This window comes from Camelina sativa, chromosome 13, assembly GCF_000633955.1.
Source record: "Camelina sativa cultivar DH55 chromosome 13, Cs, whole genome shotgun sequence".
NCBI lineage: Eukaryota > Viridiplantae > Streptophyta > Magnoliopsida > Brassicales > Brassicaceae > Camelina > Camelina sativa.
The window spans coordinates 2,802,504-2,817,548 of NC_025697.1; the positions used below are offsets into that span (position 1 = coordinate 2,802,504).

A 15,045-nucleotide genomic window follows, 5' to 3' on the forward strand; every position below is an offset into this window, starting at 1 on the left:
GCAGACTGCACTCTCTCTTCCCTCAACTATTTGGAGGACATGGACGCAGACTTATACCAACTCGTACCTTCTGACGTAGCTGAGCCGACTGGTGGTTATAACCCTCTGGCTTTGCAGATCACTCTGTTTACATGCGGAGGGATCACTCTTGCAACGGCTCTCTCTCATTCCTTGTGTGATGGTTTTGGTGCGTCTCAGTTTTTCAAAGCCTTAACTGAGCTCGCAGCAGGAAAGACACAACCTAGCATCATCCCCGTTTGGGACAGACACTGTCTCACCTCTAACAACTTAAGCATAAACGGTATATAACTAATTATATCCAACTATACTAATTAGAGGCATTAATAATCATCTTTAGTTTCGGGATCAGTTGACATAAATATATTTATATATTGTTTATAGTTTATTTATGATGTGATAGATTTCTAATTAACAGTTGTGCATATATATAAGTAGGGCAAGTGGAGGATGGACAAGCTCCCAAGCTGGTTGACTTCGGGGAGGCTTGCTCTTCTGTGGCAACTTCTCCCTACACACCAACCAACGACATGGTATGTGAGATACTCAACGTGACACCCGAAGATATTAGTCAACTCAAGGAGAAGGTTGCGGGGGAAGTAACGACTCTAGAGATTCTTGCAGCCCACGTTTGGAGATCAAGGTGCAGGGCCTTGAAGCTGAGTCCCGATGGGACATCTCTATTCGGAATGGCCGTGGGTATACGCCGCATTGTGGATCCACCGTTACCGGAAGGCTACTACGGTAACGCATTCGTCAAGGCCAATGTAGCAATGAAGGCTGGAGAGCTGAACAACTCACCGTTGTCCCATGTGGTGACGCTCATCAAAGAGGCTAAAAGAGCGGCGCTGGAGAAGAAGTACGTGTTGGAGCAGCTAAGAAAGATAGAGAGAACATTGAAGATGAATGTAGCGTGTGAAGGAGGGAACGGAGCGTTCATGCTGCTCACTGATTGGAGACAACTTGGATTGCTAGACGAAGTTGATTTTGGGTATGGAGGATCGTTGAACATAATACCGTTGGTTCCTAAATATTTGCCGGATATTTGTATTTTCTTGCCGAGGAAGCACGGTGGTGTTAGGGTATTGGTCACATTGCCCAAACCTGTAATGGACAACTTCAAGGAACACATGATTAGTATGAAATGATAAGTGGATAAGTGTAACTCACAATATATATTTAATTATGAAAAGGGACCTCATGCATTGCTTGGTGTTTACTGTTTTCCTGCTTTGTCAAGCCTTTGCAAAACGTTATGAATATATTTTTACTTACCAATGACTTAGTGCCACCTCAGCAACAAATTTTTTAATAAAATTTACGATGACAAAAGTAAACAAATTCTCAATAACAAAGATACATTAATTTAGGGATTTAGGGGGATTTTGACTCAAGGGCCTTTGGTTAAATCAAGAATTTAAATGGGCCTGTACTAACTAATTAAGCCCAATAGTGTTTCACGCGACCAATTCTAGGGTTTTAGTTTCTTTTTTTTTTTCATTTGATATATATTGTCGAGTGAGCTTGAGGGCGCAGCCGCGAAGCAATCAGAGCACCTGCAAACATGGTTCGTCTTCTCAATTTCTTGCTTTACTCTCAATTTATGTTAAATCTGTGCGTATCTCTCTTCTGCTCTGTTGTATCTTGACATGGATGTTCGATTATTGGCGTGTTGTTAGTTTCCTAGGACAATGGCGAATATAGTTTCCTCGTTTCATGCCGTAGACCGTACGTTCTGTTTTGTTTTTGGGGTTCGATTGCAGAAATTTAGGTTACTGTAATGTTCAAACTGCGATGTTCTGTAATATTTTGACAATTGAGCTTTTAGGCAAGGTCTTTTATACGAAGCTTGTATCAAATGTGATAACTTTGTATTCATTGATTTTGACCTTTTTATGTGTTAATGTGATTGTGCAGGCAAGAGGATTGAAGAAGCATCTGAAGAGGCTTAATGCCCCCAAGCATTGGATGCTTGACAAACTTGGTGGTGCTTTCGTAAGTTTTATTGTTCCAACCTTTTGTGTTTCCAGACCATTCCTTACATTTCTTTGTATTGTTGTTGATGTGTTGTTAATGTTTATTTATGTTGCTTTACAGGCTCCCAAGCCGTCTTCTGGACCTCACAAGTCGAGGGAGTGTCTTCCTCTTGTCTTGATCATCAGGAACAGGTTGAAGTATGCTCTGACTTACCGTGAAGTTATCTCGATCTTGATGCAAAGACATATCCAAGTTGATGGCAAAGTTAGGACTGACAAGACTTACCCTGCTGGTTTCATGGGTACGTTTCTTTTTTGGTTATACCCTCCCTTTTGTTGCATGTATTGATCACTGACCTAAGTTGCATTTTGATTTTGGAATAGATGTTGTATCCATCCCCAAGACCAATGAGAACTTCCGTCTTCTGTATGACACCAAGGGACGTTTCCGTCTTCACTCCATCAAGGATGAAGAAGCAAAGGTTTGCTGCATGTTCTTCTCAACATCTTTACTATATATGGATAGTGATTGGAATTTAGAAGTATAATGTCTGGTTGTTTGTTGCCTGCGCAGTTCAAGCTCTGCAAGGTTAGGTCTATCCAGTTTGGTCAGAAGGGAATTCCTTACCTGAACACTTACGATGGTCGCACTATCCGTTACCCTGACCCGCTCATCAAACCTAACGACACCATCAAGCTGGACCTTGAGGCTAACAAGATTGTTGAGTTCATCAAGTTTGACGTGGGTAACGTTGTGATGGTGACAGGAGGCAGAAACAGAGGGCGTGTTGGTGTGATTAAGAACAGGGAGAAGCATAAGGGAAGCTTTGAGACAATACACATTCAAGACTCAACAGGACATGAGTTTGCCACTAGGTTGGGCAATGTGTTCACCCTCGGCAAAGGAACAAAGCCATGGGTGTCTCTACCAAAGGGCAAAGGTATTAAGCTGACCATCATTGAGGAAGCTAGGAAGAGACTTGCTTCTCAACAAGCTGCTTAAAACTTCATCAAGACTCATTTCGTTCTACTTTGTCCTAGACTCGCTGCTTGTCTCAGTTTTGAGCATATCTCTTTTCTTATGTTGTTGACTTTGAAAAAAAAACCATCAAAAAAATAGCTGAGTAGAGCGTTTTGTAATGTTTGTATGGTGGATTTTTTTTTTTGGTTATTTACAGTTAAAATCAGATGACAATTGCTTAGTCCCCTCCTTTGCTTTGCCGTTGAGAGATAAGAATTAGATATATCTGTTTTGGCATTCAGTAAATGGTAGTTCTCTAGTGCTCTTGAAAGTGATGTGATTAGTCTACAAGTTCTAGATGTTTGTAGCCAATAAGAGTTACGTTTCTAGATTAAACGGACAACCATCATGATCCTGCACAAGTAGTTTCAATCTACTCATCACCCACAAGAATACAAGATACAAAAAAAAAAAAAATCTATATTTCCCACTTTCACGAACTTTGTTGCTCTGCCCTTGCAACATAAAAGGCCTAACTAACTCTTGCAATCCTTCCCATCACACTTCTCTCCCGAAGGTTTGTTCAAAAATAAAGACCTACCAAGCAAGCCACCTGTCATGGCAAAAGTCAGATAACTCCCTTCCTTACTCTCTCTTTTACATCTGTGGTCAGTTGGAAAGATCAACAAAAACCTCTGCAAGTGTTAAGTCTTATTCCTTTTTTTCTCAACGAGACTTGATGAGAGGAATCATCGGGAGATGATATATAAGATCAACGATGGTTGATAGGAGCATTATCAATAGATGATAACAAGATCAACGATGGTTGACTGGAGCATTATCAAGAGATGATAACAAGATCAACGAGAGTTGATAAAGCATTATCAATAGATGATAACAAGATCAACGAGAGTTGATAGGAGCATTATCAATAGATGATAACAAGATCAACGATGGTTGACTGGAGCATTATTAAGAGATGATAACAAGATCAACGAGAGTTGATAACAAGATCAACGATGGTTGATAGGAGCATTATCAAGAGATGATAACAAGATCAACGAGGGTTGATTGGAGGATCATCAAGAGATGATATGATCAGATCAACTAGAGTTGATTGGAGCATCATCAAGAGATGATATATGAGATCAACAAGAGTTGATTGGAGCATTATCAAGAGGTAATAAGATCAACGAGAGTTGATAATAAGACCAACGAGAATTGATCATCAGATGTGTTTTTGTCCCTGCGTGGCTGCGCCTCTATATTAATACGTAATACCTACAAGACAAAATACGCAACATAATAAGTCTGAAGACTGTCATCCAGATTTTACATGATATCTAACCAGAAGATTGAGAAACATATGGCATAGCCAAGAATGTACCTCGATGGACAGGCCTGAAAACTCAACATTAATCCATCCCAAATATGCGCTAAAGGATCAACGTCACTCCCGGATAAGAACACGACAAGCCAAACCATAACAAGAAGATCATCGGTTAGATAAGGAGATTTAAAAGATAGTCATATAAAAGAAAAGCAACAAAACTTACATGAAAATAACACAGACATCTACAAGATCATTCCTTCTTTCATTAGAAGATATACACGGACTTCTGCTTGTTGATCAACAAGAAGGAATCTATACAAGAATACCAAAAAACAGAATACAGAGTTAGAAGAAGACGAACCAAATACAAACCAGTAATCGAATTCTACTAAATATGTAAGCAAAAGACGCAAAAGATTCATACAAGATATATATATGCGTAGATAACAAACAACGTACTTCAATGGATTGATCAATCGCAAAATCGACGCAATAGAATATCAACAACTAGGGTTGATCATTATAAGATCAACGAGGATTGATCAGATATTAATAAATCCTAAAGAGATGATAAAAAGATTAGAAACATAATCAAAGAAAGCAATAAGAATCATCGGCATGCAAGAAAAAAAAGGATACAAAGCAATGACATCGATCACTTTTTCATATATAGAGGGGAGGAAAACCCAAAACCGATCCGGTTTAGAATTTCAGATAGATCCGGTTTAGGATTTTAGATAGATCCTACGGTTAGTAATTGTTTTAGGTAACGCAATTGACGGTGCAGATGAATCACCAATAAGAAAGACAGTTTATTAATAAAGGCGGTTAATATGTCTGCGCATTATCATTTATCCAAGATTCACCAATGTTAAAGAGTCACGTGTCTAATTTCTTATAAATTATCTAGATGATTCTCAATATATATATATAAGTTTAACCATCTTGGGCTAGTTAGATAATATTTGCTTTACGGTATTAGTTGTTGAGACATAATATTTGTTTTGGCATTCAGTAAATGGAAGAACACAAGGCCTCATGAAAGTGATGTTATTTGAGCCGCCTTCAACAAAAAAAAGTCAAGCATTTGGGTGTTTTGGATACACACGCTTCACACTGAGTCACATGTATATCTTTCTTATAATTGCTTGCTTTTTCCTGGAAACTTCCTCTTCTATACAAATCATACTTTAGTGTCCTAAGGAAGAAGTAGAAGAAAGAAGAGTAGTATCCCATACTATACCTAACCATTGATGGGTTCTTTCGACCGCCAAAGAGTTGTCCCAAAATTCAAATCAGCAACTCCATCACCGCTCCCTCTCTCTCCCTCGCCTTACTTTACTCTGCCTAATGGTGTTTCTCCCGCTGACCTTCTCGACTCTCCTATTCTCTTCACTTCCTCTAACGTATCTATCTTCTTCTCTTCTTATCATATCTATCTGTTCAAACTATGATTGTTTTTCATCATCACCAATTTAACTTCAAGAACCGTTTTGTTCTGTTCTTGGAATTTTGTTAGAACTCTTAATTCCTCAAGATTGTGTTCTGTCGTATTCCTTACAATTACCTACTCTTTTCTTTTGATCCTAAAAAAAACAGATTTTGCCATCACCAACGACAGGCACATTTCCGGCGGAGTCTCTGAACTGGAAGAGCAACGGTTTGCTCATTGACCAGAATGATATCAAATATGAAGATGGGAAGGAGCAGTTAGATTTTTCCTTCACTAACAACCACACAACTCCTCCCTTGTTCCTACCATCTGTAAGACCCATTTTTGAACGTTTGTTAGCTTCTTGTTGATCTTTAAGACAATATCTAGTTCCAACTATCTCATCTTCAGATGGTAACTCAACCTTTACCGCAACTGGATGTATCCAAATCTGAATCTCTATTGAGTAACAAAACCTCTGATGATGGCTACAACTGGCGTAAATACGGGCAGAAGCAAGTCAAAGGAAGTGAAAACCCGAGGAGTTACTTCAAATGCACGTACCCAAACTGTCTCACAAAGAAGAAAGTGGAGACGTCTCTTGTGAAGGGTCTGATTACTGAGATTGTCTACAAAGGAAGCCACAATCATCCCAAGCCTCAGTCTACTAAGAGATCAGCTTCTACCGCTGTAGCAGCAGCACATCAGAGTAGCAGTCATGACATTGGTGAGGATGAAGCAAACGCCAAGAGATGGTAAAGCAGAGTCATAACTACGTCACTGAAATCAAAAGTAGGAAAACAATGAGATGTGACTGGATTGGGTGTGAATGCAGGAAAAGAGAAGAGAATGTGAAGGAGCCAAGAGTGGTGGTTCAGACAACAAGTGATATAGACATTCTTGAAGATGGCTACAGATGGAGAAAGTATGGTCAGAAAGTCGTCAAGGGGAATCCCAATCCAAGGTGTGTTTCTTTTTGTCTAGTCCATTCTGAATGAAAAGGAGGCTATTGAGCTTCTTGAGCTATAAGTTAAATGTGTGATGGGCTCATGGGCAGGAGCTATTACAAGTGCACATTTGCAGGTTGCTGTGTAAGGAAACACGTTGAGAGAGCATTTCAAGATCCCAAGTCGGTGATCACAACTTACGAGGGAAAACACAACCACCAAATCCCTACCCCAAAAAGAAGTCACACCTCTTCACACTAAATCTGTAAAACATATTTTAAAATACTAAACGTCAAATACATTTAAAATTTTATCTCTAATTTAAATAACAATAGTATTATATCATTAACTATCTATTATGATAAAAATTATGGAAATGAAGAAACATGTATGAATAAAGTCAGTATGATGTGATAAACACACAAAGGCATACATAGAGAGTATTTTTTATGTTTCTTTAAAAAGAAAGAAAGAGACGCAAAAGCACATGTGATAGTAGCCGACAGTTTTAAGTAAAGCCAGCCAGCAAATACGTGAAAGCCATCATTCACTTTTAGATCTCTCTGACTTCGTCTGCGAAGTAGATCTGCTGCTGCAATGGCCTCTCCTCTTCTTCCGACTTCGACTACTCCTGATAATAATCTTCCCGGTGGCGATCCACAGTTGCTGAGCTCTCTACGCGTCCTCTTGTCTCGCGTTCTAGCTTCTGTCCGTCATGCTTCCGCAGACGCCAGGCCCTGGGCAGAGCTCGTTGACCGTTCAGCGTTTTCCAGGCCACCATCGCTCTCGGAGGCAGCGTCGCGAGTAAGGAAGAACTTTTCCTACTTCCGAGCCAATTACATAACCTTAGTGGCCATCTTACTCGCCGCGTCTCTTCTCTCGCACCCTTTTGCTCTCTTCCTGCTCGCTTCCCTTGCCGCTTCTTGGCTTTTCCTCTACTTTTTCCGTCCGTCTGATCAGCCATTGGTCATCGGTGGACGCACGTTCTCCGATCTTGAGACGCTAGGGATGCTCTGCCTCTGCACTGTGGTGATAATGTTCATGACCAGTGTTGGATCGCTCTTGATGTCGACTCTAGCCGTCGGGATCATGGCCGTGGCTATCCACGGAGCGTTTCGTGCTCCCGAAGATCTGTTTCTTGAAGAACAAGAAGCCATTGGATCTGGCCTTTTCGCATTCTTCAACAACAATGCCTCTAACGCAGCTGCTGCTGCCATAGCCACCTCTGCAATGTCGCGGGTTCGAGTTTGATATTATTATGGAAGAAGACCACATTCCTACACCACATTTCCAAAGTGTGATAATTATTCATACACATCTGCTTCATATTGTATACAATTGAGTTGTTGTAATTTGTAACCATTCTTTTGTCACTCTTACTTGCTTTGTTTGTTTCTGGAATTTTGAAACACTATTCACCATTAAAACTTGAGTCAGTAAAGAAGATTTTTACCATCTCTTTCTATTTTTTTTGATTTGAATTTTGACAACAAAGTAAAAAGATACGAAAATTTGGTTTAAGCCCAAAACCATGAATTGAAGAATAAGAATAAATTACAGGGTGCTCTCATGTTAAGAGCTTTCTCTATTGTATTGACTTGTGTCCTCAGCAACCTTTGTCCACACATTGGCGATCTTCTCTGCATATCCAACCTGCACATTTAAATACCAACGTCTCTGTTTTCACACCTTTTTTACAGATCTTATCTCTATATTTCAAAAATATCAATCAGATTTCTCTGCATTCACTAGCATTGCAAGAGAGCAGATTTCACCAATTTTCAAGCATTCACTCAAAAATCTTAAATCATATTCCTTTTGTCGCATCCATCTCATGAAAGAAATTCCTCAAATCACACCATCCCCTATCGTTCCACCCACTTTTATCTTCCATTCTTGTGATCTAATACATAGTGAGGTTGATTTCCGAGCTAAATGATCTGCTCTCTTGCAACCACTCCCTCGCTAATTCTATGAAGAGACAGAGGCTTACTCAACTAATAAGAACGTACCTGATTAACAACAAACCCTTTCATCATATTCAAGAAGTCTGCACGCCTTTCCCTGTCCAGCCTTTCAACCTCACACCAGTTATTTTCCTGTCACAATATACACAGTCATGAATTAAGACCTCAACTCAGCATAAGATTTGTTTTGTGTATGGGCATTACTGAATGAACACCTTGATCTGCTCGTACTCTCTGATGGCAACATTTTTGGAATCCTCAGTGACCTTGATGGTTTCTTTTAACTCTTCTATCTTCTTAATCCTTGATTTGTCTCCGCCAAAGACCTTCAATGATGCAGCTTCTAGCTTCTCAGCTCTTCCTTCCAGGGAAGAAATTTCAGAAAGAAGCGTCTGCACTGTCAGTAAAGCACTAGATCTATCTGCAAAGGCGCCCTGGACTGCCATCATTAGGCCAAGGTAGTCGTGGAGTGTGTCCTGACATATATAATTAAGAGCTCTTAGTGAAACCAAAGCCCAGCTCGAATGAAAGTTGAATAGATTCTTCATATATCTAGTAGTATCTAGTTTACCAAATGCTTGACCGTTTGGGAATTCAGCTCTCTGTAAAATCTGCTTGCTTTTACAGCTGAAGTGGCTAAATTCTTCATATCATTGGCACGAGCTCTTTGAGAGTTGAAGACAGCTTCTTCGTTCTCAAATTTCGTCAGCTTAATGAATGCTAATCCCAATTCCCCCATAGTCTCCCCCATGTCTTGCTGTGCCTTCACGAGGGATTCAGCCTACAAAAAACAAACAAAATGAAAAAAATACTGATCTCTCGTGAAGTAACAAGTATGAAATCTCTACCTGCTGTGAAGCATTAATGATCTGTTGCTCAAGATCATACATTTTCTCCTTCTTCTCCAAAAACTCTTTATCTTCTTCAACAACAGCTGGTTTTGGCCCACCCCAGTCATTGGATACTGACTGTCTAAGTTCTTTAAACAATCTCAGAAAATCTCTACCTCCTCTAGCCGGCTGAACAACCTCAACCGAAGAAGAAGCTTCACTAAACAACTGTTTCGGCAGCTTCACAGCACCATCTAACATCCTAGAAGCCACATCAGTGCTCGTAGCCAACGGTAACTTCCCTTGCGCCTGAAGAAAAACCTTCAACTCATCACTGTTCCTAATCACAGGATGTGAAGCAAGCCTGCGCAAGTACTTCTCCAATGCAACTCTTCTCTGCTCCACAAACTCTTGCTTTTGCATCACTTGGCTTTCAACCACACTCTTATCTGGCCTCGGTGGGATACAAAACCCTCTGTACGACTCAGCCAATCTATCAGCCAATGTAACAACATCTCTAAACCTTCTCCTCACGCTAAACTCCGACCCTCCGTATTCAGATAGATTCGTTCTAGTCGTAATCTGGTAAGTAACGTAAGTCGTTCCTCCAGGAATCATGGAATTCGTTGACTCTTGCTCTTTCTGAGGACTGGAAACAGTGATCTTGAAGTAATCGGAGCTCAAAGAAGACGGAGATCTAGATAACGAATCAGAGGACTGAATATGACGGCTACCTCCATCATCCGAGCCGTTGATCTCGGAATTGTCATCGAAAGGGCTGAAGATAACATCAGCGTAAGACGGAGGCTCGAGGTAAGACGAGCTGTCTCTGTTGCCTCCGTTTGGTTTAGAACGAGATTCGTTGAAGTAAGACGGCGGCGCGAAAAGTGGATCGGAATCAGCCGGAGTCACGACGATAGACGGGTGACGCGAGTCGGAGAGAGTTGACATGGCGCTGCGATAAGTAGAATTAGAGTTGGATTTATCGCTTCTCGTCAAAGGATCAGATTCTTCGCGGAGGAAGAGACTCTCCATCTTCTCCTTGGACTCTTCTTGGTCATTCTCTGAGCCCATCATCTCTGACTCCCTCCCGATAAAATCTAATTTTTGTTAGAAATTCACAGAAAATTAGGTTTTTGTTTTCGATTCGATTTGAGATATATCGGAGATTACGAGGATACAATGGTCGTGAAACGCAGTAAATGATCGGAGTGGCTAAGTCACAGCGTTGTGGGATCAGGAGCGAGCGTGACTGTGTTTGTAGCGTCAAGTCTCGTCAATGGCTAATTGGGGAAGATGAGAATGACAAAAGACAAAAGAGTATTTTTCCGGGTCACGTTTTCAAGTGTTTAGCTGGGTTTTTAATCCGACCCGGCCCAATATGATGGCCCTTAAAAATAACGTGAATATCACATATCTGTGCACCCAAACGGTCTGACCACTTGATTCGTCTTCCACGACTACCGAACGAGTCTCCTGATTGTTAAAAAGTCAACTAATAAGCTTTCCGATGATCGATTCTGGTCAAAGTACCAAGATTTACCTTATATGCTCTTACTTGTTCTTAGGGTTATAAGAATGTAGTAGTCTAATGGAGTTTTCAATGGCGAGAGGCGTAAAGCTTTTGACGGAGCAGAGATGTCACTGCAGATGTCTCATGTTTGATCTTAAAAGGTCACTGCTTTCAATCTTTCTTCTTCTTCTTTTTTTTTTTTTAAACACATTGATGACATATTTAGGGTCCGAGAAGAGCAAATTCGTATGATGTCTCAGCAATAGATTTTGGTTTTGTCATAAACTTGTAGAATTGGTAATTTTTTCCAGCTGTTTTAGGCTGCCTAATGTCTATATTAGGCATATGTTAACTTTAATCAGAAGTTATTTATTTGGGAAATAGTAAAGGTTTCTGGTTTAAGGAGAGGATCCAACACCTTAAAAAAAGAGATTTGGTGCCCTAGGATGAGAAAAAACCAAAGAGAAGGTACTAAAGTAGGCTGGTAGGGGTTCACCTACATCTTCAGGAACTAGAATCATAGTATTTAAAATCAGAAACTGTTTGTTTTGTTGTTTAGTGGTTACACCAAATCGTGTTTGCTGGTTAGACTAAACGCTCTCTGTCCCCTGCCTATAAAAGGTATCTACTTCCTCTTTCTCTAAAGAGTAAGTGAGCGCAATGGAGCAATTACTGTCCTACTTTGTGTTGTTGGTTGTTTTTGTAGCTTCACTTGTCAATGCAGAAGTTCACTTACATGAATTCGTTGTGTGTTTACTACTTCTCTTCTTTTTTTTTGTTCCCTCCATTGTTAGTACTCACATTGATGCTCAACTTATAGTTTTGTTCTTTTTTTTTGTGTTTGGTTAGATTCAAGAGACGCCGGTGAAGAGGCTGTGCAGAATTCATAACTCGATTACAGTGAACGGACAGTTTCCAGGGCCAACCTTGGAGGTGCGAAACGGTGATTCCCTTGTCATCACTGCCATAAACAAAGCTCGGTACAACATCAGCCTCCACTGGTAAACTCACTCTCTCCTGCAACAAATCATTTTCAACGTTTGATGCTCTGCTAATCAGACCATGTCCAGGCATGGGATCCGACAGATGAGGAATCCATGGGCGGATGGACCAGAATACATAACCCAATGCCCAATCCAACCAGGAGGGAGTTACACCTACAGGTTCACCATTGAAGATCAAGAAGGTACTTTGTGGTGGCATGCACACAGCAGATGGCTGCGAGCCACTGTGTATGGCGCTCTCATCATCCGCCCTCCTCTCTCTTCTCCTCATTACCCTTTTCCAGTTATTCCCAAGAGAGAGATAACCCTACTCTTAGGTGAGTGGTGGGACAGAAACCCCATGGATGTCCTGAACTTAGCCCAATTCACGGGAGCAGCACCAAACATCTCAGACGCTTTCACCATCAACGGTCAGCCTGGTGATCTCTACAGATGCTCCAGCCAAGGTACACATTTACTTTATGCTTTCCAGCCCTCAAAAAAGCTGTTACATCTAAGTTAGTTAATATTATACGTTTTCACAATGCAGAAACTTTGAGGTTTCTGGTAGGGTCAGGAGAAATTGTCCTCCTCAGGGTCATCAACTCTGCGTTGAACCAAGAACTCTTCTTTGGTGTCGCGAATCATAAGCTGACCGTGGTTGCTGCCGATGCCTCCTACACCAAACCTTTCTCGACCAATGTCATCATGTTAGGACCAGGTCAGACAACTGATGTGCTTCTAACCGCAGACCAACCGCCAGCACACTACTACATGGCGGCACATGCCTACAACAGCGCCAATGCTGCCTTTGATAACACCACAACCACTGCAATACTCAAATACAAAGATGCTTCATGTGTTACCCTTCTAGGTAAATCACAAGCACGGGCAATACTGGCGCAGCTGCCAGGATTCAACGACACAGCAACAGCAGCAGCCTTCACAGCACAGATGAAGAGTCCTTCAAAAGTAGAAGTTCCCCTGGAGATTGATGAGAACTTGTTTTTCACAGTAGGTTTGGGGCTATTCAACTGCACAACCCCCAACACACAGAGGTGTCAAGGTCCTAACGGAACACGCTTCACCGCAAGCATCAACAACGTGTCTTTCGTGTTCCCCAAACGAAACTCCATAATGCAAGCCTATTACCAAGGCACCCCCGCCGGTGTTTTCACCACAGACTTCCCTCCTACGCCTCCTGTCACATTTGACTATACAGGAAACGTGAGCAGAGGGCTATGGCAGCCTACCCGCGGAACAAAGGCCTACAAACTAAAGTTCAATTCAAAAGTACAGATTATATTGCAAGACACAAGCATCGTGACCACTGAGAATCATCCGATGCATCTCCACGGCTATGAGTTCTACGTAGTTGGAACAGGTGTTGGTAACTTCAACGCAAACACAGACACAGCCTCCTTCAACCTCATTGACCCACCACGAAGAAACACAATCGGAACACCTCCAGGTGGATGGGTAGCTATCAGATTCGTGGCCAATAATCCAGGAGCTTGGCTGATGCACTGCCACATCGACTCACATATATTCTGGGGTTTGGCCATGGTCTTCTTAGTAGAGAACGGAGAAGGGCATTTGCAGTCTGTACAGTCTCCACCATTGGACTTACCCCAATGTTAAAGACTCTATCTAGTATCTATCTTGTAGATTCTCCTTATTTTGTTTCAGAGAGTATAATACCATTCATTCTCAATTACAAAGAATATCACAGATAGCTTCTTCTGCGTTGGAGATAGTTTTATACCAAATTGCATTAAAAAATGCAAAAAGAGAATGCACCAGCCGGGAATCGAACCCGGGTCTGTACCGTGGCAGGGTACTATTCTACCACTAGACCACTGGTGCTTATATGCTACTCAAGAAAGAAACATTTATAACAACAAAGATGATGTATGCGCTTACAGTTTGTTTAGTTAAATCTCACACTCGCCAGTTTTTTCAAGTAGAGAAAGACCAAAACTTTGTTAGCTTCGCCGCCATGGCCTCCGCGCTCGAGTGCTGGTCAACCCGTAATGCCGGCAACTGCCCCGACGATGATTTCGTAGACCAAGTCCTCATGTGCTCCGACGACAGGTCCGAGTCACTCACAGCTGCTCCGCCTTCCGATCAGACCTCTTCCGCTATGCAAAAGCGGTTTCAGCGACTCGGCCGCAACGTCTCCGAAGCGATCGCGTCGCTCAAGAACTCTCTCAACCTAGATTCGGCGCGATACAACCAGAATGCATCCGCCGGAGGAGGAGGAGGAGGAGGAGGAGGCCGGAAGCTCGTGTGGGCTAATGTCGTGAGAAACGTTGCTAAAATGTACCCTGGAAGCCAGTTGCCTGATAAGCTCGTCTCTAATCTCAGGAAGCATTACGATTCTTTGCCTCTCAGGTATCACCACATAAGCAATGTTGCGTCACTTTTACTCTTCGCTATTTCGATTTCCAAAGCAATGTTTTTATTTTATTTTTCTCGGTTTCTTAAATTTAATAATATTATTAATTTTTTCCAGAATCAGTATTGTTTTGTGGAAGATTCACAGTTTAGATCTAGGTATGTTGTTGTATTGTGGAGTAATGTGGATGATTCTGCTTTTGTGTTTAACAGTTACAGTCAGACTGGTTTCGATATGAAAGATGTATTTGTACACGTAAAGCTGATAGAGCAAACTTCTGGAGATGATAATCCTGTGTTTGTGATTCAAGAGGTGTGTGATGAGGGAGGTGATGGTCATGGTTCTGTGTTCAAGCTCACATACGCTTGTAGTTCTTCGCTTCCATGGTCAACCATTTCAGGGTCTCTTGATAGTGCTTCGATTTGTTATAAGAAAGTACAAATCTTTGAGAAGAAAGGGTTGACTCTTGGGGTTGTTCTTCTTCTGGTTGAGTCCGGACAAGAAAAAATGTTCAAAATTAAGGTAGAGAATGCCCTTAAATCTGCGGTAAGGAAGCCTAAGTCAACCTCTGTGAAGCTCCCTTTTGGACTTTGTGGCTGTCAAGAACAGAACGCGGGTGTAGGAGAATTTGGGGATGTTGATGTTGAGTCCATTGATCAGTGCTATAGACATGAGTTGGAAAATCTG

General features: G+C 41.5%; 7 protein-coding genes, 1 long non-coding RNA gene and 1 other non-coding gene across 14 annotated transcripts in view; 6 read left to right on the top strand and 3 right to left on the bottom strand.

Moving 5' to 3' along the window:
• LOC104734721 (spermidine coumaroyl-CoA acyltransferase-like) overlaps window positions 1-1,242 on the top strand; it is a 2,701-nt gene extending 1,459 nt beyond the window's left edge. Inside the window, exons 2-3 of one of the 3 annotated variants that reach the window (XM_010454354.2) lie at window positions 37-301; window positions 454-1,242. In XM_010454354.2, coding sequence (XP_010452656.1) covers window positions 37-301; window positions 454-1,166 — 978 coding nt within the window. In that variant the 3' untranslated portion in view covers window positions 1,167-1,242. The remainder of the gene's footprint in view (window positions 1-36; window positions 302-453) is intronic. The other 2 variants (XM_010454355.2, XM_010454356.2) reach the window with 2 other exon arrangements.
• On the top strand, window positions 1,515-3,203 carry LOC104734724 (40S ribosomal protein S4-3). The gene is made up of 5 exons (XM_010454357.2): window positions 1,515-1,585; window positions 1,936-2,013; window positions 2,116-2,296; window positions 2,379-2,476; window positions 2,569-3,203. Exons 1-5 carry the CDS (start codon window positions 1,583-1,585, stop codon window positions 2,995-2,997), a joined length of 789 nt encoding a protein of 262 aa, XP_010452659.1. The 5' UTR covers window positions 1,515-1,582; the 3' UTR covers window positions 2,998-3,203.
• Window positions 3,288-4,900, bottom strand: LOC104734722. 2 transcript variants are annotated; one of them, XR_759383.1, is made up of 3 exons: window positions 4,748-4,900; window positions 4,343-4,600; window positions 3,288-4,236 (listed from the first exon to the last, which is right to left on the bottom strand). It is a non-coding gene; the product is annotated as an uncharacterized LOC104734722 (long non-coding RNA). The 2 variants fall into 2 exon arrangements; XR_759384.1 differs by having other exon boundaries at window positions 4,713-4,900.
• Window positions 5,420-7,116, top strand: LOC104734725 (probable WRKY transcription factor 26). Of its 2 annotated transcripts, none has more exons than XM_010454358.2 (5): window positions 5,420-5,694; window positions 5,888-6,052; window positions 6,132-6,475; window positions 6,556-6,684; window positions 6,778-7,116. In XM_010454358.2, the coding sequence occupies exons 1-5, from the start codon at window positions 5,542-5,544 to the stop codon at window positions 6,926-6,928; spliced, it is 942 nt and encodes a 313-aa protein (XP_010452660.1). In that variant the 5' UTR covers window positions 5,420-5,541; the 3' UTR covers window positions 6,929-7,116. The 2 variants fall into 2 exon arrangements, with proteins under 2 accessions (XP_010452660.1, XP_010452661.1); XM_010454359.2 differs by having other exon boundaries at window positions 6,804-6,924.
• LOC104734726 (PRA1 family protein B6) lies at window positions 7,220-8,122 on the top strand. The gene has a single exon (XM_010454361.2). The coding sequence runs from the start codon at window positions 7,265-7,267 to the stop codon at window positions 7,916-7,918; it is 654 nt and encodes a 217-aa protein (XP_010452663.1). The 5' UTR covers window positions 7,220-7,264; the 3' UTR covers window positions 7,919-8,122.
• On the bottom strand, window positions 8,171-10,776 carry LOC104734727 (sorting nexin 2B). Its single transcript, XM_010454362.2, has 5 exons — window positions 9,483-10,776; window positions 9,206-9,415; window positions 8,850-9,110; window positions 8,680-8,766; window positions 8,171-8,320 (listed from the first exon to the last, which is right to left on the bottom strand). Exons 1-5 carry the CDS (start codon window positions 10,539-10,541, stop codon window positions 8,240-8,242), a joined length of 1,698 nt encoding a protein of 565 aa, XP_010452664.1. The 5' UTR covers window positions 10,542-10,776; the 3' UTR covers window positions 8,171-8,239.
• LOC104734728 (laccase-13-like) lies at window positions 10,888-13,684 on the top strand. Of its 2 annotated transcripts, none has more exons than XM_010454364.1 (4): window positions 10,888-11,138; window positions 11,827-11,978; window positions 12,048-12,427; window positions 12,511-13,684. In XM_010454364.1, the coding sequence occupies exons 3-4, from the start codon at window positions 12,064-12,066 to the stop codon at window positions 13,599-13,601; spliced, it is 1,455 nt and encodes a 484-aa protein (XP_010452666.1). In that variant the 5' UTR covers window positions 10,888-11,138; window positions 11,827-11,978; window positions 12,048-12,063; the 3' UTR covers window positions 13,602-13,684. The 2 variants fall into 2 exon arrangements, with proteins under 2 accessions (XP_010452666.1, XP_010452665.1); XM_010454363.2 differs by lacking the exon at window positions 10,888-11,138 and adding an exon at window positions 11,162-11,724.
• On the bottom strand, window positions 13,756-13,826 carry TRNAG-GCC. The gene has a single exon. It is a non-coding gene; the product is annotated as a tRNA-Gly (tRNA).
• Window positions 13,854-15,045, top strand: part of LOC104734730 (tyrosine-protein kinase HTK16) — a 4,439-nt gene continuing 3,247 nt past the window's right edge. The window contains exons 1-2 of the mRNA XM_010454367.2: window positions 13,854-14,354; window positions 14,571-14,880. Of these exons, the coding sequence (XP_010452669.2) occupies window positions 13,867-14,354; window positions 14,571-14,880 (798 nt within the window). The 5' untranslated portion in view covers window positions 13,854-13,866. The remainder of the gene's footprint in view (window positions 14,355-14,570; window positions 14,881-15,045) is intronic.

Coding starts and splice junctions, on each gene's coding strand:
- LOC104734724 (XM_010454357.2), top strand. Junction 2,014..2,115: donor ACAAACTTGGTGGTGCTTTC/GTAAGTTTTATT, acceptor GTTGCTTTACAG/GCTCCCAAGCCGTCTTCTGG. Junction 2,477..2,568: donor TCAAGGATGAAGAAGCAAAG/GTTTGCTGCATG, acceptor TTGCCTGCGCAG/TTCAAGCTCTGCAAGGTTAG.
- LOC104734725 (XM_010454358.2), top strand. CDS start 5,542: ATGGGTTCTTTCGACCGCCAAAGAGTTGTCCCAAAATTCAAATCAGCA. Junction 6,053..6,131: donor CTCCCTTGTTCCTACCATCT/GTAAGACCCATT, acceptor TCTCATCTTCAG/ATGGTAACTCAACCTTTACC. Junction 6,476..6,555: donor GAAGCAAACGCCAAGAGATG/GTAAAGCAGAGT, acceptor GTGTGAATGCAG/GAAAAGAGAAGAGAATGTGA.
- LOC104734726 (XM_010454361.2), top strand. CDS start 7,265: ATGGCCTCTCCTCTTCTTCCGACTTCGACTACTCCTGATAATAATCTT.
- LOC104734727 (XM_010454362.2), bottom strand. CDS start 10,541: ATGATGGGCTCAGAGAATGACCAAGAAGAGTCCAAGGAGAAGATGGAG. Junction 8,767..8,849: donor GAGAGTACGAGCAGATCAAG/GTGTTCATTCAG, acceptor ATATTGTGACAG/GAAAATAACTGGTGTGAGGT. Junction 8,321..8,679: donor AAGGGTTTGTTGTTAATCAG/GTACGTTCTTAT, acceptor TTAAATGTGCAG/GTTGGATATGCAGAGAAGAT.
- LOC104734728 (XM_010454363.2), top strand. CDS start 11,638: ATGGAGCAATTACTGTCCTACTTTGTGTTGTTGGTTGTTTTTGTAGCT. Junction 11,725..11,826: donor TTCACTTACATGAATTCGTT/GTGTGTTTACTA, acceptor GTGTTTGGTTAG/ATTCAAGAGACGCCGGTGAA. Junction 12,428..12,510: donor CTACAGATGCTCCAGCCAAG/GTACACATTTAC, acceptor TTCACAATGCAG/AAACTTTGAGGTTTCTGGTA.